Genomic DNA, 22,528 nt, shown 5'->3' with positions numbered 1-22,528 from the left:
CAAAACAATTGTTTCTCTGGGGTAAGGGAGATGGGGCATTGCACTGTATGGCCTGGCTTCCAGTATGTTTTATGTGGTCTAACGGTTGTCAGCCATTGACTATGAAGAGGAAGCTGTTGCTGTGTTATTTTGAGTTTGAGTTTAGCCACATAGGTGATACATAGATTTTCATAAGTTTACTACAATTCTGCTTCCTTTCAATAGGTTGCAGTGATGTACTCTACTCTCTTTACCTTCTGGTTTTGTTCTGACAGGATCATGCCTACCCAGCTGATGAACTCATGCCTTTAACTTGCCGTGGACGGGTTCGGGGTCAGGAACCTAGTCGTGGGGATGTAGACGATGCCTTGGGAAAGTTAGTATTTGAAGCAGTGACTATCTTATATGAACATGCAAATCTTAACACATTTTGCTGCTAATACTTCAGTTGATGTGCACTCAGAACCCTTGTTTGGTTTTCTAGATCAGGGGTGGGCAAACTACAGCCCTTGGGCTGGATCCGGCCCGTCAGGGCTTTGGACTAGCTTGCGGGATTGCCAGCCCCATCGTGCAGCAGGGTTAAGGCAAGCTCCCTGAAGCAGCCGGAGTCACGTCCCTGGGGAAGGGGGGAGGCAGAGGGCTACGTGTGCTGCCCTCGCCTGCAGGCACTACCCCTCGCAGCTCCCTTTGGCTGGGAACGGGGAACCACGGCCAATGGGAGCTTCGGGGGAGGTACCCGCAGGCAAGGGCAATGCGCCGAGCCCTCTTCCCCCTCCCCCAGGGGCTGCAGGGACGTGGTGCCTGCCGCTTCCGGGAGCGGTGCAGTGCCAGGGTATTTAGGGAGCCTGCCTTAGCCACGCTGCGCACCACTGCCACCCCGGAGCCACTCAAGGTAAGCGGCACCGGATCGGAGCCTGCACCCCAAACCCCTGCCCTGAGTCCCCTGGACCCTTCCTGCACCCCAACCCCTTGCCCTGAACCCCTTCCTGCATACCACACTCCCTCCCGCATCCCATCCCCCTGCCCCAGCCCTACGTTAATGGCCCTGCATGCAATTTTCCCACCCAGATGTGGCTGTCGGGCCAAAAAGTTTGCCCACCCCTGTTCGAGATGCACAAAACTGCAGAATTGTCATATTATAAATGAGAGAGGTGGTGGGACCAAAACATAGTTTAGTAATTTCTATAGCCACTTTTTCCTCTAGTCCAATGAGGTTAACTAATATGTAGTTACCTTTATCAAGAAAAAAGGAATTGACCTCATCAAATGGGATAAGAGTTTAGAATAATTTTGCATAGTACAGTTTTTTTCTTAGAGAAATCATCGATACATGGGTGCACACTTAAGGCCACCAGTAAATTCAGTGGCTGAAATGGGTGTGGCTGGGTTCATTATCAGCTCTTCAGAGCAATAGACTATTGGCCACTGTGCTAGTTTAATAAGCCACGTTTTAAATGAGAGTTTTCAAAGGTAACTAAAAACAAGAAGTCAAAATGACTCCAACCATCATAAGTGTAAACTATTCTGTAGCTCCAATTCCAGTTAGTAGGAGTTGCAAATGTCTATTCAAAGAAGAATAGGTTTAATTGTTGTCAGTATTTACACCTTCCGGTTAAATATCCCTCATTTAGAACTAGCATATTTTTAATCAGCTGGCAATCTGTGATGATTATGTCACATTATTTCTAAGATTTTTGGGTTAAAAATAACATAACACAATATCTACCAAAAATGTACCGAATTTTAATTATATATCTGGTTTAAATTTTATTTCATAGGTTTTCATTGACACTGATTGATACCTTGGACACTCTTGTGGTAGGTTTGATCTGTTTTGCAATGTTTCACTGGTGAATAACTGTTTATCTACCTCTAGTCAGATTTCCAGGTTAGAATTCTGTTTTTTTGAGATAAATGTGAAGTGTTAAGTAAGGAAACTGAGTTAAGTCTCTTATTCCATTAAAAAGACAGGTACATTCTGTTGTAAAGACCTGTAAACAATGGATATAATAGACAGTGATGTTATTTGGAATTATTATTATTTTTTTAATACTAAAACAGTACCTTGGCCTTGTAGTTCATCTAAATGAATGCCCATTGTGTTGCTGTTAGTTTTTTTTTTAAACTTATAACAGTAATATACATTTGCTTCCCCTGCTAATGTAAGGGCTTTTCTACACTTAAAATGCTGCAGCAGCACAGCTGCACTGCTGTAGCCTTTCACTGTAGACACTACTTGCACCAACGGAAAGGGTTCTACTGTCAGTGTAGGACACGGTGGGCAAAATTTTTGGCCCAAGGGCCTCATCTTGGTATGGAAAATGTATAGCAGGGCATGAATGCTCACAAAATTGGGGATTGGGATGCGGGAGGGGGTGTGGGCTCTTGTGTGGGGTTGGGGGTGCTGGAGGGTAGGTCAGGCTGGGACTGAGGGGTTCGGAGGGCAGGAGGAGGATCAGGGCTAGGGACGCGCGAGGGGGTCAGGAGTGCAGGTCCAGGTGGCGCTTACTTTAAAGCAGTTCCCAGAACCAGTAGCATGTCTTTTCTCCTGCTCCTATGCGGAGGCGCAGCCAGGAAGTGCACGCTGCCCCGTTGCTTGGGGTGAGGGCAGTGTGTGGAAGTATAGAAGCTGGAGGAGAGACATACCGCTGCTTCCAGGAGTTGCGCGGAGCAGGGCAAGCCCCGGACCCCACTCCCTGGCCTGAGTTAGAGGGCCAGATTAAAACGTCTCGAAGGCTGGATGAGGCCCCTGGGCAGTAGTCTGCCCACTCCTGGTATAGGTACTCCGCCTCCCTGCGAGGTGCTGTTTACACAGAAGGTTAGGTCAGTTTAACTGGATATTTCACACCCCTGAGTGACGTAGTTATACTGAGCTAAATTTCTAGTGTAGACCAGGCCCAAGTTAATCTGTTGACTTCTGAGGCTTTTACTCTTGGGGAAATTCTGTGCCAAAAAATTAACAATTCTACACACGATTCTGCAAAATTTTGATTATTTTATTTGTCAAAATAACACAATATAATCATGCCAGTTTCAATTATTTTGGTAATTAATTTCAAAATACCTTTTAGCAACTCTGGCTGTAACAATACAGACAACAAAAGAGATTCCCTCACGAGTTTAAAAAAAAAAACAAAAAAACCCCCAGTTCCTGCTTCTCTGCCCTGCCCGCACAGAGCCCAGCCACAGGTCCCCCACCCAGACACCTGCACCCTTTCCCCCCCAGAACCCAGCTGTGGGGTGCCCCCAGCCCACACATCTGCACCCCCTCTCCCGCAGAGCCCAGCTGCCTCCTGGCCTAGACACCCATGCCCGCCTCTCCAGACACCTGCAACCAGAGCCCAGCCGCAGGGGCCTCCCTGGCCCAGACATCTGCGCTCCCTCTTCACAGAACCCAGCCGTGGGAGAGCCCCCCTGGCTCAGAGCCCTGTACCCCCGCCCCACCTTGGAGGCCAGCCATGTAAAGCCCAGGGATCCAGAGGGAGAAACAGCCCGTTGCTGCATCCCAGGCTTATATGGAGTTTCCTGCACACCACCTCCTTCCTTCAGGCATGCCAGGAACGGCAGCTGTGGGGAACTCTCCATCTCCAACCCCTCCCTTCAGCAGTGTCTTCTATTTGCAAGCTGGGCTCTGCGGGGTCCAGTGGCCCCTAGTGGCCACCAGCAGCTCTGCAGCGCCAGTTCTGCAGGAAAAAAGACCTTTGCTCTGACCCAGTATGGCTGTTCTTATGTTTCTTTGCAAAATGTACAATACTTGTACTAGGTGAATTGAAAAATATTTCTTTATTTACAGTGCAAATACTTGTAATCAAAAATAAAATGAGCACTGTACACTTTGTATTCTGTGTTGTAATTGAAATCAATATATTTGAAAATCTAGAAAACATCCAAAAATATTTAAATAAATGGCATTATATTATTGTTTAACAGTGCAATTAATCACACAATTAAAAACTATTAATTTTTTAAATTGCATGAGTAATCACGATTAATTTTTTAAATTGCTTGACAGCCCTATTTTCAGACCTTATAGCAGGGATGAGCTTGAACTGTGGAGTTCAGTTCCAGATTTCAAGGAATAGAATATGTGGGTACAGGTGGCGGAAAACATTGATTACAATGCACTATAGTGAAAGAAAGGAACTAACGTGGGTAATCATCATACATTTTCAGTGAATTATTCCCTGTTGAAAACTACTTTGTCATTCATGTACATCACTATAGCAAACCAGACTAATACTGATACCTATTCACATAATGTATCAGAATATGATATGGTCAGGCAGAAAAGTAATTTGAGCTATCTTGACTATTTCCTGGTTTTAACACGTTGAACTTTATATCGTACTTGAATGTCTGACTGCACTAGCGCTTAAATGACTAAAGTTATTTTTGTTTTCTAGGTGTTAAATAAAACCAAAGAGTTTGAAGATGCTGTAAAAAATGTGATAAAAGATGTTAATTTAGATAATGACATAGTTGTATCAGTTTTTGAAACTAACATAAGAGTCCTTGGGTAAGTAACTAGCTTTCTTCATTTTCAATGCACTTAAGATGTGATCTCAAGCTTATGTTTTATCAAACATTTACTTGTACCTCAGCTGATGTTGAGAATGGTGGTTCCACTGGATCAACAGAATTCAACTTCTGTTGTAGGAAGAAACTGATATAATAGATGTCAAATTCAGTTGGCTGTCCACACCGGCAGGAGAGCTATTTTCAATACCGATTGAAAAAAGTGTTAGGATAGCAGTGGCTAACAACCTGTGTGTCAAAGCTCATTTTCTTAACATAGACATGGCCTCAAAGCTAAGATTATGTTGTCAAACATTCGATATACACTGTCAAATTTCTCTAGTTTATAAAATTTGATTTGTACAATCTCATGGGTGCTAGTTATTTATGTTTTGAGTCAATAAGGAGTGTGCAGTATATTAGGTCTGTGGCTAAGGGATAATTCTGAAATGTGATAATCACTCTTGAGAATGAAAAACACAGACAACACATCTGTTTGTGTTTTTTTAAAAAAAATCTTAAGATGTTGACAGGTTCCTTCAAATTACCTTGTTTATAGATATTAAACAAGTATGCCTCTCAGAATTCAGATATCTTAACTTCTGTGTGACAACTTTCTGAAAATGTAGTAAAATGATGATCAATATTTGGTTACTCAGGGCTTATATAAACATCATCACTTCATTTGGCTTATGATAACCTTTAAGATAATGACCTCTACTCCATCCATGTGCAGGATTAATCATTTAGTTCTCTTCAGTAATCTACTACTTCAGTGTGTTTTATATATATTCAGTAAAATGCTATAGGGGACAATTTATTGTTAATCTGCTCATCACTCTAAGTATGTTACCTACGGGGGAGAAAAAAAATTCACTGTAGTCATTAAGTGCTTGATTTTTTTTTTTTTTTGCCCCCTAGAGGTGCACCACAGCTTCCATTGATTTCAGTTGGAATTGTATGTGCGCAGCACTTCTGAAACACACATCACAATTGTTTATACAGTGCTTGTCACAAATGATAGAAATTACTGTATTACTGTGACTTACTGACTTGAAATACATGTGGATATCTTTTCTTGTGTTTAGAGGTCTTTTAGGTGGGCACTCTGTGGCAATTATGCTGAAAGAAAAAGGTGAATACATGCAGTGGTACAGTGGTGAACTTCTGCACATGGCAAAACAATTGGGCTACAAACTTTTACCTGCTTTTAACACTACTAGTGGTCTCCCTTATCCAAGAGTAAGTGTTTTATAATCCAGATCACTCCACACAATAGGCAAAACTTTGTTAATATTTCAGGAAGTTATTTAATAGAGAGGGAGAGAACCTTATTTGTGACAGATTATGCATTAATTTTCTTTGTATGTAGGATCAGAAAATAGTTCATTTGTGAGTTAAATACAGGCAGAATGTCCTTGCTAACTAGGCTGTGAAGGCATTTGTCACAGAAATCATTTAAACTTTTTTATAAACCCGTTTTTATTAGTGTCAGTTGTGGGTGTAAACAGTTATCACAGATACTTTTATTTTCCATACACCTAATAATGCAGATCAATTAATATTTCATGACCAGTGCTAGCTAATTTCTTAAATTTTGTTTTGGGCTGTGTAGCTTGTTGCTTTTCCAGGTTTGCTGACAATGACCCAGAATGCATCATTCTGACTCATTAGAAATGGCAGAAATCTCATGAAACCACTGTCTACTAGTATCTTGCACCTCTAGGCATGACTAAATAATCTGGAACAACAATGGCTTTTCAGTGTTACTTAAAATTTACTGATATGCCTTCTACAGCCTGGTTAATTGGGAGTGTTCAGCATGCGCCTTAGGTGAATTCTGAGTTGAACCCAAACTTTCATAGTTTGCCTATTTAAAAAAATAAAATAAAAAATAAAAAAAGTCTCCAGTCTGCGAAGGTTATTGTTGGGGTATAATTTGGAATTTTTTTTCATATTTGTAACTTCTCATTACATGAAGCTAAAGCATGGCACACTCTTAGCTTATTGGTTAATTATAATGTATAAGACAGAGCAGGGACTTGAATCTGAGTGTTCCACATTCTAGGCGAGTAGCCCTTACCACTGGGTTGTTGAATATATTGGATTCTCTCTCATTTTTCACAAGTAATTTCAAAAGGTCTCTGTTTTGATCTGATGCAGAACAAGAAATGTTTTTGAAATCTTTAACATTTTTTTTTTGATAGGATAAGAAACCATTTCCCATGCAGCTCTACTTCTAAGTGACTTAAGCACTTCTGAAAAGTTTACCTAACATACCTTTCTATGGCAGCAGAGTTAAAAGAACGGTTGTAGTGTCAGCTGAGACTAGATTCAGATTTTTGTTTTTTAATTAGAATAAATAAAGAACAGATAAAGTACAGTATCTAAGTTCCAATCTCTCTCCCATCACTGACACATATATATATATATATATATATATATATATATATATATATATATATATATATATATATATATATATATATATATATATATTGCAGCTAGTAAATGATACAATCTTTACTTTCTTTTAGGTTAATTTAAAATTTGGTTTAAGAAGTCCAGAAGCTCGAACAGGAACAGAGACTGATACTTGTACGGCTTGTGCAGGTACCTTGATACTTGAGTTTGCTGCTCTAAGCCGATTCACAGGAACATCAATATTTGAGGTTTGCTTTCTATGGTCTCTTATTTATTGGGGTTAGGTTTTGAACTGCGTGCTGTTACATTATTGTAATTCTAATTCAAATCCATGGGTAAAGAGTGAACTTGTTTCAGATTAGTTGTATTTGTGGTTGGTAATGGATTTTGCATCCTTTAGCTTTACTGTGCACCAGGATAAGGTGCATTTCCAGAAAAACTTACACTAATATGGCATATCTAATTTAAGTACGATTTTAAACTTTTTATTCAAAAAGTTCTAGAAGGTGATTTACAGTACAAGTAGTAATATCAATATAAAACTTAATATATTGAAGAGTCACGTTAATAGACTCTCTCCAAGGTGCTTGGCTAGAAAGGTTCTACTGATTTGTTAGACTAACATTGAAGAAGAGAACTGAGGCACATGGTATTTAAAGTGCATTTCTGTTCTGAAAATTCACTCTGAGAATAGCATAGTGAACTTCCATGTTTTCTGATTTCAAGGCAAACAGGTTTAGTTTGTATGTCCACCCCGCCCCCCCCCCCCAAAAAAAAAAAAAAAAGGGTGTGTGCTTTGACTGCCAGCCTAGTATACTTAAATAGGGCCCTGATTCTTGAGCTTGGTTCATTCCTTCCTACATACCATCATTGCTAAAAAACATTCTGCTGGCCAAATTAGGCCCTCAGTGACATCTGCGGTCTCCAAGTTATGCCCTAGTGACGTGTGCAACCCCCATTCTCCTCACTGGGTTTGTACAGGTGTATTGATTGCCATGCAACACAGTTTTTTTTTACTTCATAAGGGGAAATATAATCCAGTTTCTCTTAACTGTACTGGCTGTGCAAGGCTAATCAGAGTAAAAAGCAGTAAAAATGCAGGTACAATTCTGAATACACAGTTAAGTTGAATAACAAGGTGCTAGTTTCACACTGCCACTTTTAAGAGTGGAACTGTTTTTGAAATGCATTCTCTTGTTCTGCTTCATTGAAAAAGCAAAAAAGATATTAAAGTGAAATAATAAAACTAAGGGCTCTAACTTCTTTAAATAAGGCTTGTAACTTTACAGCAGTAAAAGTGTGGTGACTGCAACTTATTCACTGAAGGTGTGAGAATTTGCAAAAGTGCCAGAGTAACTATTCCCATTGGAAAGTCAAAAATATCTGACACATACTGATAGGGCTTTGTCAAATCCGAGTGCTGGACTAGAGATCTGAGACAGATTCTCTCTTTGATGTAGCGTGTAAACAAATTAAACGGGCTCAACCAAGATTTATTCTGGGTTCATCTGTAAGATATTTTTCATTCTTAATTTGATTAACCGAATATTTCAGAGTTAATTCCTGGAGTACACTGCTAGCTTTCTGTAGAGATTATTGTATCTGAACACATCTTAAATTATTCATAGTCTACTCCCTTTTAATACTGATTTATTCCCTTTATGTAACATATTGCAATACAAACTACCTAATATAAACTGCCTAAGCATTTGGTTTAAAGCCTTTAGAATCAGAGACTTTTTGCATATTTTCAACAGCCCTCTGACTCACTGCTGTCTGCCACTTTCTCCTGTTGCTTGTAGAAGGGAGTCACCATCCAAGAGACTCTAAATCAGCAGTGCCCTGTTTCAGCCAAGTGAGCAACCAACTCAGATTCACAGTAGTCTGTATGAAAAGTGCTGTATACATAGCTGTATTGTCTTCAGTTTGTAATGCTAAAGGTAGAAATCCTCCATTGAGAGAGATGGGGTTGGATTTTTAAAAAGCAGTCAGTGTTGGCCTAACTCTGCTCTCATTAACGTCAATGAGAGCAGTTAGGCCAATACTGAGTACTTTTGATTATCTCACCCTTAAAACCTAGCATGCCTGGCTGGTTGTCTGTATCCTTTTTTGGCTAGGTGTCACCCCAGTTCATGCCTCCCTTTGTGTATTTACAGAGGGCTAATACACATACTTAGCCTACTATTGGATAGAGCTACTGTGCCACCTAGAAACATCTGAAAAGATGTGTATGGCAGTGTGGCTGGGGCAGATATAACTTAGAAGGCAATCTGACTATATCCCATTGGATTAGAAGAAATTAGTTGTTGCACCGTTTCATTAGAGGGTCTTGAAATGTTATATAAGGTTTTTGTTTTTAATGAATTTTTTTAATGGTTATAAACAAAAAGGGTCTTTTATACCTATTTTGTCAGTTGGAAACAGAGGCACAGACAAGTTAAGTGACTTACCCAAAGCTATATAGTGTGTGGGTGGCAGTTACAGATAGAATGCAAATCCTTTTAATTAGCAACAAAATGACTGGTTAAATAGAATAAGTGCTGCTTTTCAAGAGAATTCAATGTATTATTGAATAGTTCTACCTTTAGGAAATTCAGTCTAAATAGGAATCTCTCTCTAATATATTCTACTTTATAGCTCCATTATTTTAGTAGACAAAAAACCCAAAAGCTTGTATACCAGCACCTGATGCTTTTTCTTGCCTCCTGCATTGCCCTGTAATTACACTTCAATTAAAATATTTTTTGTTGGTTGCAGGAATATGCACGGAAGGCGCTTGATTTTCTTTGGGAAAAAAGACAACGCAACAGTAATTTAGTGGGAGTTACTATTAATATACATACTGGAGACTGGGTCCGCAAAGGTATGTGACTTTCAGATCTGAAGAAACCAGGTATAATGAAGCCTGGTCTTTCTCTGCAAGAATATTTTGCCTGAGAAATCAGTTTTTGTTTCAAGGAAAACATTCCCTAAGTCCATGGATGCTGAGAGATTTCTAGTGCTAAATTTTCAAAGAATCTACTTTAAGTGCACAGTAAAGTACAAATAGGAGTGCAATTGTGTATTCAGGCCAATAAAAATATTTTCCTACAAAGAAATTAAACACTTGACTTAATAGCACGCCTGAGCATACTCTTTTATGTTCAAATATACTAGAACACATTTTCAAAAAAGTAGGAAAATACTGCATACTACTCAGTGCAGCCCTTCATTAATCTACATGCTCCTTTATTTTCACGCTCAGTTGTCCTGAATAGCTCCTTTTCTTTCATTCAGACAGTAGCCATTGAAATCAAATTGAAAATTAGCAGCTGAAAACTTTTATCCATATAACTACTTAAATTTAAAAATACAGTACTTTTGTATCTTTCTTTGTGCTATTTCTAGATAGTGGAGTTGGAGCAGGAATAGACTCATATTATGAATATTTATTAAAAGCCTATGTCTTGCTTGGAGATGACCGTTTCCTGGAAAGATTTAACACAGTAAGTTGATTAAGTTACTCACAATAACAGACCTAAAAGTAGCAATTCTTCAACAAAAAAACTTCAAAAACAGACTCCAATGTGGAGCTGCAGAACTGGAATTAATTTGCAAACTGGATACCATCAGATTAGCCCTGAATAGACACTCGGAGTGGTTGGGTCATTACAAAACCTAAACTTAATTTCCCCAATACTAATTTCTCCCTACTGTTACTCACACCTTCTTGTCAACTGTCTGTAATGGGCCACTCTCTCACCACTTCAGAAGTTATTTTTCCTCCCTTGGTATCCTGCTGTTAATTGATTAATCTCGTTAGACTGACCTCACACTTGGTAAAGCAACCCCCATCCTTTCATGTATTTATACCTGCTCCTGTATTTTCACTCCATGCATCTGATGAAGTGGGTTCTAACCCACGAAAGCTTTTGCCCAAATAAATTCGTTAGGCTCTAAGGTGCCACAAGGACTCCTAGTTATTTTTGCTGATACAGACTAACATGGCTACCATTCTAAAATCAGTATAGCCATAACTTTCTAACCAAGGAGGGCTGTACTGAGACTTATTTTGGAGCTCTACAGTGCTACTTTTACACTGTTTTACAGAAAACCCGATTAATATAAGGCCTCTCTTATCATAAAAGTAACGTGAAAGCTTCTCTTGCTCTCAGAGCAACAGCTAGAACCTGAAAATCAAATTCTGGGTTTCATCTACCAAGGCAGAACCATGAGTACAGAGACACTAATCCAGCCCAATGCTTATATGATTATAACCTGAAAAAATATATGTGCCCTTGTTCATAGGTTTATTAGATTCATAAGGCTGCTAAATTTTCTGAAAATCATTAACTTTTTTCACTAAAATAATACAGAATGGTGATGCACAAATGAAATGAATTTTCTTGGTTCTTGCAAGCAATATAAAAGTCAGAACCGTTCAGTTAAGATTCTGTCACAACAGTAAAAATAATTTATATTGTTAATGTGTATAGCTGCCATTATACTAATTTAATTGGGCTTCCTATTTGTTCAGCCCATGGTATAGTATTACCTCCTAAACTCCCCAACTGAAGGTTGAGGTCTTTGCATTGCAGGCCTTACAGTTTTTAATATAAACACAAATAAGACAGCTATTCTGGGGAGAAGAGGGATTTGGAATGGGTAAGCAGACAAGTTATCCAAAGGGTTTTTAAACTTTTTACAGCAGTTAGTCCCGTTCAATGTTTTTCTTATAAATGCATTTTTGGAGTTCTCTGCTTCAGCCAAAGTAAGTGAGAAACTGCAGCAATCTTTATTGCTGTTAGCCAGCTTAAAAACGATGCCACAGGAGCCAGTCAATGCAGATGATGTACAGTAGCCAAGTAGAGAAAAAACTTGGATGTTCATAGTAATGGTTGCTGAATATATTTGTGCACAAGTATATGTGTATTACTCTATAGCTGTGCAATAATTATTCAGGTTCTTGCATTCTGATTTGCATAACTAGGAGCTGTGTTTTTATTTATGTATCACTAATTGCAGGGATGCAGTTCCCTGAAACCATTAACTTGCTGAAATGAAATATAGCAAACTACTGGGTTTTCATGTCCCTTTTGAAAGAGATGTGAGCTTATGATGTTTCTGTTTTTGTTAGCACTATGATGCCATAATGAGGTACATTAGTCAACCACCTCTTCTGCTTGATGTTCATATTCACAAACCAATGCTAAATGCTCGGACCTGGATGGACTCTTTGCTTGCATTCTTCCCAGGCTTGCAGGTAAGGTTTCTAAAACCCCCAGTCCTCAGATCACATTAAATGGACTTACTAATAATTGTTCATAAAAACAGATATGAAAAATACATAATATAGTTGTTGTCATTTAGGCTCAGTAATTTAACTTATAAAAATGTTATCTGATGTGGAAGAGGGATTTGTTTGCCTTTGCTTTCTCTGCTGGTTATATTAAATCATGCAGCTGACACATTATTTCCAAGTTTGTACGGCTGTTAAGAGGGGAAATTGTCTGAACTTTCATACCCTTTCATTATCCACCTGGCTCTGCTTCTTTCACCTGTTAACTCCTGATGATCATGTAGTCATCATTAGTCTGCAGAAGAGAAGAATGAGGGGGGATTTGATAGCTGCTTTCAACTACCTGAGAGGTGGATCCAGAGAGGATGGTTCTAGACTATTCTCAGTGGTAGAAGAGGACAGGACAAGGAGTAATGGTCTCAAGTTGCAGTGGGGGAGGTTTAGGTTGGATATTAGGAAAAACTTTTTCACTAGGAGGGTGGTGAAACACTGGAATGCGTTGCCTAGGGAGGTGGTGGAATCTCCTTCCTTAGAAGTTTTTAAGGTCAGGCTTGACAAAGCCCTGGCTGGGATGATTTAATTGGGGATTGGTCCTGCTTTTGAGCAGGGGGTTGGACTAGATGACCTCCTGAGGTCCCTTCCAACCCTGATATTCTATGATTCTATGTAAAATGCTTGACTCAAACTCTAATAGTCTTCTGCAGAAGTTTTTCAATTCATGTGCAAATCATTTTTTAAGGGGGGGGGGGAAACTCCTGCAAGAGTGGAGCAAGGTACTTCCCCTCCACCCCCCGTTTGCTTAACTGTCAACTATAGAGATCCCTTTTCTTCTTAGGGTCTAGCTCTTAGTTGCCAAGCTCACAGCTTACTGATTTTGTTACCCACGCATTGAAAGTGGTGCCCAAAAGGTTCCAAGGCATATCAGATGCTCAACTTCCATTTCTAGCAGTCTAAAATATATATCTGGCCACCCTACTCATGGGTCTTAAGGCTTCCTGTTGATATTTCTGTCTTTGTCATTGGCTCCCTTCATTATATCTCCTCCTCCCCCCCATTTATATGCTACAGATGTTTGTCATTAGTTCCCTTGCCTGTCTTTCCTCCATGACCTACTACATAGTTGTCCAGATCAAATGATTTTGAAACTGGTGGCAGTATTGATTTTCAAAACAACCCCACCTTGTTCACACCCTTCTCTGAGTGTTCATTGCTGAATCTCTGAAACATGATAAGTTTCCTGTTTGTATTTCTTCCCTCTATTTAGAATAAATCTTTGTAAGAATACCTTTTGTATGGATGAATAAAAAGAATAGTCTCTTGTTCCAGGATTTACTTGCAACCAGATTCAGAAGGCTGGTATTATGATTGCATGAGAAGTCCATTCTGCTGCCCGCTAGGCCTTTACAATCATATGAGCCACTCTGGATTCCCAAAGGGGTTTACATATCTGATTGAGAATCTGTCTTTAGAGATTTCAAAAGCAATTCTGGTAGCAAAATTTGAACTGAAGGGAATGGGTCCATTCAAGTCCTGGGCCACAGATGAATTTTGTAACATCTGTCACAAACCTGGGCAAATTCCCTTTTAAAGCAGAATTTCAGTCTCAGTATGATCCTGTCCTCTTTCCTGCAAGTCCATTATGATTGCTGTGAAATAGTGGTCTCTCAGGGGTTGCAGTCACTCATATGTTTCCTATCCCATGCTAAGTAGAAAAACATAAATAAAGTAGATTATACACTGAAACAGAGGATCATGATTTCCTGTATTATTGTGTATGCTGGCAATGTATACATTGCTGGGTAGTCTTGTACAGATATCATGCCTGACTTTTATGTATTTATTGCTATTGTTCTTGATTTGTAGGTATTGAAAGGTGACATTAGACCTGCTATCGAAACTCATGAGATGTTATATCAGGTGATAAAAAAGCATAACTTTCTTCCTGAGGTAAGGCAGGAGGTTATGTAAACTGATTGTGATCTCAGTTCAAGTAATACTAGACATAATGTATAATTTAAAGAAAAAAAAAGTTGGTTTCAACATTCTTCTGAAGCCTACAAATCCACATGCACAACAGGAGTCGTTCTGGATATGAAACATTTTTCCCTGAGATGTTGTAACTACCAATAGAGGGAAACAATTGTTATATAACAGATAAGTGACGATGAATACATTTTGTTTTTTAAACTGACCTTGGATCACTTCACACTAGTATACAAAGTTTACATAACATTGATATGAAACTATCTTCTTGGTGATGTAATGGCTTTATGCAATTGAATCACACTGACTTTTCGTTTCCTTCTGTTTCTTGGCCAAGTGAAGCCTGAATCCATTGGAGAAGTAACATGTTCAGGGCCGTATTTTCACTGAGCCTCTGAAAACGTATTGAGTTGAGCCTATTGTTTTGAGCCTGAAAACAAGTTAACTGTGCACACAAAAGCCTGTTTGCCTGTGTACAATCATTACTGGAACATTTGCAGAGGCACTTAAAAATTTGGTCCTTGGTCTTCAGCGGACAGAGGCTTTCTTGTTTTTTCTGGTACTTGTTTTGTTGCTGACTAGTTGCTGTAGTATTCATACCATAGGTGGCAGCTTGCCTGCTCTAGCATTCAGAGATAACAAGTTGTAGTTTGATTTTGTTTTTAACATAATCAGACCTGCCTATTCTGGATCTATACCTTTTCTACACTTGAAAGGTGAATAACTTTGAATGTCTGACTTCATCCAATCTACTAGAATCCAGAATAGAGCAGAATAAATCAAATGGGCCCATAGGGCCTAATTTTGAACTCTGTCTTTAGTTTATTCTGAAGTAACTCCACTGCCTGACTTATGTGAACACACTGCAGCGCTTTCCTAGTGCGCTCCCCGAGGACTGGTTTAACTCTCAGCGCTCTACATCTGCAAGTGTAGCCATGCCCTTATACTGGTGTATGTAAGATCAGAATCAGGCCTGTCATCAGAGAATATTATTCACTATCAATTTTTTTTCAAAAAGTAATCATCTAACTGTTGACAGGAATCCTAGAACAAGTTTGGATAGGGGCTTTTTATAATTAGAAATGGAAATAAATGAGAAAGGAGTAGAGATTGATGATCAGGACTTGCACCCTTCTGCCTGTTGGTGAATTATTATTTTAGATTTCAAAACAATCTGTACATTTTTATGCCTATATTTATTTATCTCTATTCTTTCTTCCTCAGGCTTTCACAACAGACTTCAGGGTTCATTGGGCTCAGCATCCTTTAAGACCAGAATTTGCAGAAAGCACCTATTTCTTGTATAAAGTAAGGCTACTTTCTTCATTGTTTTGGCTTTTCAACACTTGGTACTAAGGTTTGGATTTTATTGGTGCCGCGTCCCAAAGCTGAAAGAGTAGAACTGGATCCCATCTCATTCACATGTGTTGGAGTTAAATACTTATGGCATGCAAGCCACATGTAGGCACTCTTTGTTATTAGAAAATGTCTTCAGAGTTTTGTTTTATAAGGCAAGGATTTTCAAAGGTACAAAGGGGCCCAGCCTCTTCAGATTCAGTGACAGTTGGGTGCCTGAGGCCCAGATTTTTAAAGGTATTTAGGCATTGCTGCACTCAGCACTGCAAGGCCTAAGTCTTATTTTCAAATATCTTTAAAAATCTGAGTGTAACTCCCTTGTCTTCCTTTGATTGTCCCAGCATAGTATAGCGTATCCATATAGTGTAAATGGTAATGCACTGTATTTGAAAGGAACTTCCTCTTCTGCATATGGCTCTTCTCTTTTGAAACAATGACATTAAATTTCATGGGTGTATAAAAAAGGCAACATACCAGAAACTAATGCATAGCAAGTAGTTCTAAAAAAACAGCTATACATTTTACATGACATCTAAGTATTGTGCAACTTTTCTAAAAATAGGCTACTGGGGACCCTTACTACCTAGAAGTAGGAAAAACGCTCATTGAAAATTTAAACAAATATGCTAGAGTACCCTGTGGATTTGCTGCAATGAAGGATGTTCGTACTGGAAGTCATGAGGACAGGTAAGAGTGTAGTGACTTTTAAGTTTCTTAGAAAATATAAAAGGAGTCTGATTAACTTATTTTTATGTGTATTCAGATTAATTGAATTTTGGATAGATGCGGATAGTGTATTCTGTGTTCATCTAAATAAACAACCCTCAGATTATGCATATTTGATGTTAATGGAATATGTGTAGTCTAATTGGCCTTAAAAACTTTCAAAATTCATAGCCTTAAATCATAACACTTCTGTAAAAAAGTGAAGACAGCCTATTCTGATATTTTCTTTATATATCTTTTTAATAAAACTGGATGATGGTTAAATAGATTAAATTTGAAGCATATTTCATTTGAAAAATGTTGACTTCGGAATTCTCAAGCAGTATATTGTTGTTGTACCACTTTTCCATTGAACTTTTTGAACTGTTATTTCTGTCTGTAAACAGTTTCCTCCTATTGGAATTCTGCAGTAGTTGCAGCACTCAAGCAGGGCTCATAAGCTCAAAAGTTACTATCATTAAGGCTGCAGATTTGTCACAGCCTTTTTTATTAAACACAGAGCAGTCTCGGTAAATTTAGAACACCCTGTAAAGGCTGCGTCCCCTGCCTGAGCCCTGACACTGTGGGTTGGGAGGGGAGGACGCTGGCACTTTCCTGAGCCCCCTTCCCAGGGTGGAGCATCATTGGGAAGGGGGAATGCAGCATCGGGGGAATGCAGCCTGGATGCTGGAGCTTCCCCCAAGGAGAGAAGCCTCAGGGGGCACGGAGGGCTGAATGGTACCTCCCTCTGCCCTCTTTGGGCTGTGCTCTGTGCCCAGGTTCAGGCTCAGCGCAACCCAGTGCTGCTATTCAGCTCAGTCCAATATGGCGTGGCTGCCCTGCTTCCCTCCTTTCTCCGCATCATGACATAAAGGCACCTGAGCAGTGCTGCGACTGTGTGTGCCAGGTTATAGTGTGCCAGGTTATAGTGCCCCAGAGTGGGGAGCTGAGCCCAGCCACCCAGGGCAGGATCTCCAGCTGCGGGGAAGTCACGGGAAAAACAGGAATATGACCCTGTTTGACATTGTTCCCCACCATGACAAACCTGCAATGCTAAGTATCATTAACTGTTTGGAAATTGAGTATCCTGAGCATTTGTTTTACTACCACTTTGGGAAATAGCACTGTTCTTAAGGCTGTCTTCTCTCTCTTCCCCCCCTCCCTGACCCCATAGAATGGACTCTTTCTTCCTGGCTGAGATGTTTAAATACCTTTACCTGCTCTTTGCTGATAAGGAAGACATGATTTTTGATATAGAAGATTATATCTTCACTACAGAGGCTCATCTGTTACCTCTTTGGCTCTCTACTACAAACCAAACAATGTCTAAGAAAAATACAGTGAGTGATCTTTTTAAACTTTTATCTGTTTTTAATACCACTTTAATGTGTTTTTACATGGAAAAATCAGGGTAAACGGTAAGTTTAAGCAATAAGATTTTTGACAAATATTTAATGCAAACTGTTTTATCATGACAGTAATTAGTGGCACCCATGCATATTGTCAATTTTTTCCATGATCAAACCTGTTTTTTAGGTATTTATAACTCAACCATAAAACCTTGCTCCGGGCTGGAACTTGGCAGAAAGGTCACAGAACACATGTGCTTATAAAAAACAAACCAGTAAAACCCTAATCTTCAGTTTTTGTGTTCCCAATAAATAAATAAATAAATACATTTTCTTGTTTTGTGGAGCTCAGATTTATTTCCTCTTTAAAAATACTTTAACCATAGCATAGATTAAATTTGCCAAGTCATTTTTTATATTAAGGGAAAAATAAAATGCAGAGAGAGCTAGCCTGCTGACCTAGGATTTAGTACCTGGGAGGAAACCCAAGTTAGCTTTCCAGCTCTAGGGCCAGATCCTCAGCTGGTGTAAAATGTTGAAATCAGTTGAGCTATAGCAAATAGCAGAACTTGAGGCTCAGGCTCTGTCTCCTTCTCCCCCTTCTTCCTAACTGGGAACCTGTTGAAATAGCATACTCAGTCTCTGCTGGAAGTGGTAATGGTAATGTAGTCTAAACAGTACTTTTCTTGCCTTTTTCATTCTGACAGACTGATATTTCCAGCATCAGTAGCTCAATGGGCAGACTAAATAAACAGATGAGAAAGTGAACAGAGGATTTATCACCTAGGGATTCCCCCAATGTTAATCTGCCATTTTTTTGACTCGAAGTGTGTTCACTCTTGGATAATTCTTAGTTAATCCCTTACTTAGCATTTTCTTACTTATTTACACAGCATGGCAATATGCACTATGAGGGTGAGACTTCTAAAGGCTCCCAAGTGCGCATTAACGTAGTGCTATTTGAAAGAGCACTACATTCATGTGTAATAGGGAACTTTTCGTTCATGACAGCAGACCAGTTAGTTAGTGTACAACACATTGATGTGCTTTAGAAATCACACTTGCCCACTGTGCACTGTAGACAAGACACTCGGTGTATGTTTACACTGTAATAAAAGACCCATGGCTGGCCTGGGGCCTGAACCACTACATTGCATTTTTATAGCCCAGCAGTCCAAGCCCCAAAAGCCTGTGTGAGGTTACCCAGGCTCTGAGACTTGGTGCCTATCTGACTAAGGCAAAGATAGAAAAACATCCCATTTAAAGCAGATGTCAGGAGCTTTTCTCTCAAGGAAGAAATTGTAAAATAGACACGAGGTTATTGAAACCAAAACACTGATCATTTTAGAATCATCTGGGTTGCAATAAAATGGGAGGGGAAAAAGGAACACCTCTTACTGGGCTGCATTGCTTATATTTATTTTAAGTACCATGTCAGCCACTTGAAATATCTGTGCCCTAGTGCATGATTAGCAAGGTGGCCTCCTGCTGTTTCACTATTCGATTTGATAGACGATAGTGGGGAAGCAGTTTTACGCGACCTTAGTGTGCAGACTTTTTTCCATGTACAGTAACTCCCCACTTAACTTGCTTAACGTTGTTTCGATCTTATGTCCCTGCTCCATTACAGAACATGCTCCATTTAAAGTTGTGCAATGTTTCGCTATAATGTCGTTTGGCTGCTTGCTTTGTCCACAGCTGGCAGCCCTCCATCAGCTCCCATATGCCCCCCCCCAGCGCCTCCTGCCCGCTGTAGGTGGTTTGGCTCTATTTATTTTATGTTGGTCATACTTCTAAGAGAACAATTACTTTGTATGTAGTAACTTCTTCCAATAAAATAAGTAACAGCTTTGTTATGCTATAGCAACTTGAATATTTTTTTCTGGAGCCTTTTTATACACCTTTAAATACTGGGTCTTAGAGAATTATTAATTATTGTTGATAAATAATTTTAAATGACTTTTCTCACAGGTGTGTTGTAAACAGATCAGTATTATACTCATTTTACAGATGGGAAAACTGGGCTGTAGTAAAGTTAAATGACTTGCCTGGGATCATCCAACAAGTCATTTGCAGAGCCAGGAACAGATACTAAACTATTATGCACTTCTTATGCGACAGTAAAATAGTGGTATTTGCAAATGTTAAAAACTAATCTCTTCCTTTCAAAGGAAAACGAATGTCATTTGATTTATAGTTAAGGTCTGGTTTGAAATTAGGTGATGTAGTTTTGCCACCCATAGGTTTAGTTGACTGTTGCTATATGGATTGTGAGGAGGAGACTCCTGGGATTGTTCCTATTGAAATATGTGAACAGGAAGCTATATGTGGCAATATAACCTTATTTATTAATGTTTAGTTTTATGGTTTCTTTGTGTCAAGTCATTTTAGGCAGCTCAGAAATCAATAAAGATATTTGAACTGAACTGAGATGATCTCATGGAATATTCTTTAAAATAATCTGAGGCATGTCTTTTGACATAAAACAGGACAGTCCTAATGGTCTGGAGCTGCCAAAGCCAAAATATAGGCACTATTAACTTTACACCTAAAGCAAAAAACAGTTTTCTTCTATCGGAAAGAACAAGAAGTTACATAGGGTGCTAGATGTTTGGTACAGCACGGCTTCAAAACTCCATTTACCAGTAGAGGGCCTAAATCCTTCAATTTCTGTAACTAGGTTTAAAAAAACCAAAAAACCTTCCAAAGAGGAACCAAGGCAGGACTGCATTTGAGTCTTCAGATACACATCTCTGGCGCCTTTGCCGCTGTTCATATCTTTGCCAAATTGCAGCAAAATAGAATCATGACCAACATCATTTGTTTCATTCTGATTGGGAATGCTATGAAGACAGACATGAGAGCTATTCAGAAAGGAAAATAATATAAAAATAGAGACTAGGGGACAATTGGAATGTTAAAGGCTTCAAACATTAACACTTAAAATTTTATACACATGCCAAGAAGCTAGCAAAAAAGCAGGCAAGTAAAAGTCTTACTATTCTTCACTAGTAATTGCAGTTGTATATACCTCCCTACCTTCAGTACTATGCTTTGTATACAATTAACTTTTGATGATGCAGTCTACTGTTTGATATTTCTTTTGATAAGAAATTTAGAGTAATTGGGTTTCTTAATAGATAATCTGCTTTGTTCATTATAGACAACAGAATACTCGGAGCTGGATGACAGTAACTTTGAGTGGACATGTCCGAACACCCAGATTCTCTTCCCAAATGACCCTATGTATGCTCAGAGTATCCGTGAACCTTTGAAAAATGTGGTGGATAAGAGCTGTCCTAGGGGCGTTGCCAGAGTGTAAGAAGCATGTTTTATATCCTCCGTTGCTAGGAATGGCCAGAAAATTGGCTGTCATTCAATTAAAAAACCCAAAAAAAACTAAACCCTCCACCCCCCCAAAAAACCAAGCCTCCCTATCTCCTCTGCATATGTTAGTCAGATATGCTTACTTTGTTCACAAGATGGTATTCCTTTTGGCCCTAAAGCTAGCTGCATTTCCTATCAGCGTTCAGCTAACTTCCAGCTGCAGTTGATTATGTAAGAGTAGATGGAGCTCAGCACAAATCACAGATCCTAATTTGGGATTGCAGCAGTGCCAATTAGGAAAAAAAAAATCAATTTGTAAACAGAGCAAAGAGGATCTGAAATCACTGAGAATAAATAAGAAAATGAAGTTTCATTTTTATAATCAACTGAATAAACACTTTTCCTTGACTTTATTTTATTAATGCTGCTATAGATAATCTTGTATCTTATTTTAGGTGGTTCTGTAAAATTTGGAAAATATCTGCCTTTATATGACTACTGTAATATTTATGCAGGTGAAAATTAAGTGGGCTGAGTAACAGTTGCATTATATGCATCTGATGCTCAGTCTGTTAGGAAAACTGGCTTTTCTGGTTTTATTCAAATTTATTTTCATTTATTACCAAAATGCTGAACATTTAGAAATGATATTGAAGAGTGCTGGCTCACACTTCAATCAGATTGCTGATATATCAGTTTTACATTATCAACATTGCACTAGAAAATTGTTGGGGAAGTTCACAGCTTTTTAAAACAATTATAATTTTAAGGTAACATTTTACCAAGAGTTTTGTTTGCTAGAACTTTAATTTTCAGCTTGAGATACTCCAGTGGGATGCTCATACATTAGAAGATAGGAATGGGTTCTGATCATAGACACCGACTTCCCCTCTTTCATGTGGGTGCTTGATCGCCCCTTCCCTGCCCCAACTCCATCCCCTCCCTGCCAATATTCCAACTCCTTCCCCATATCCCCACCCCCTCCCTGGAGCATGTCACATTCTCCTGCCCCCTGAGTGTGCTAATGCTGCCAAACAGCTGTTTGGCAGTGGCTGGGTGAGAAACGCTGGGGGGAGTGGGGATGTGCTTGGGAGGTAGAGGGGAGCTTGGCTGCTGGTGAGTGCTCCAGCCCTGTAGCACCCATGGAGTTGGTGCCTATGGTTTTGATGGCTTTGTATATATTATGTCTCTAGCTTTGCACACCTCTCATGTGTAAAACTGTTAGATATTTTTTTTAACAAATGTACCAGGATGAAACTTTGATCCTTACCCTCTTTGGCAGAGAAGAGAGTTTTGGGAGTGGACCAAAACCGCCCCTGAGAGCAAGGGATTTCATGGCCAGTAACCCTGAGCATTTGGAGATACTGAAGAAGATGGGAGTCAGTTTGATTCACCTCAAAGATGGAAGAGTACAATTAGTGCAGCACGCAATTCAAGTAAGACCCACATATATTTTGTAGAAATCTTGGCCCATTGAAATCAGTAGAAAAATTCCCAATGACTGCAATAGGAGCAGATTTCATCCCTTGGTTTCACTATATTTCCACAGTTTGAGTTGCTTAATTTTAAAAAGAAGCTTTCAGCATACCTTTTTACCTTTCCTTTGTTGCTA

The 22,528-nt window shown here is 39.2% G+C and overlaps 1 protein-coding gene across 1 annotated transcript in view; it reads left to right on the top strand.

The window, feature by feature from the left end:
- EDEM3 (ER degradation enhancing alpha-mannosidase like protein 3) overlaps positions 1–22,528 on the top strand; it is a 45,353-nt gene that overhangs the window by 10,445 nt on the left and 12,380 nt on the right. Inside the window, exons 3-16 of the mRNA XM_084637153.1 lie at positions 255–355; positions 1,758–1,797; positions 4,383–4,495; positions 5,583–5,736; positions 7,032–7,166; positions 9,676–9,781; positions 10,306–10,403; positions 12,035–12,160; positions 14,060–14,143; positions 15,404–15,487; positions 16,098–16,222; positions 17,415–17,580; positions 20,753–20,907; positions 22,199–22,352. Coding sequence (XP_084493279.1) covers positions 255–355; positions 1,758–1,797; positions 4,383–4,495; positions 5,583–5,736; positions 7,032–7,166; positions 9,676–9,781; positions 10,306–10,403; positions 12,035–12,160; positions 14,060–14,143; positions 15,404–15,487; positions 16,098–16,222; positions 17,415–17,580; positions 20,753–20,907; positions 22,199–22,352 — 1,641 coding nt within the window. The remainder of the gene's footprint in view (positions 1–254; positions 356–1,757; positions 1,798–4,382; positions 4,496–5,582; positions 5,737–7,031; positions 7,167–9,675; positions 9,782–10,305; positions 10,404–12,034; positions 12,161–14,059; positions 14,144–15,403; positions 15,488–16,097; positions 16,223–17,414; positions 17,581–20,752; positions 20,908–22,198; positions 22,353–22,528) is intronic.

Source organism: Lepidochelys olivacea (genome assembly GCF_965140295.1).
Source record: "Lepidochelys olivacea isolate rLepOli2 genome assembly, chromosome: 8".
NCBI classification, from domain to species: Eukaryota; Metazoa; Chordata; order Testudines; family Cheloniidae; genus Lepidochelys; species Lepidochelys olivacea.
The sequence above is the reverse complement of the archived record's forward strand: the minus strand, read 5'-3'. Positions and strand labels throughout refer to the sequence as shown.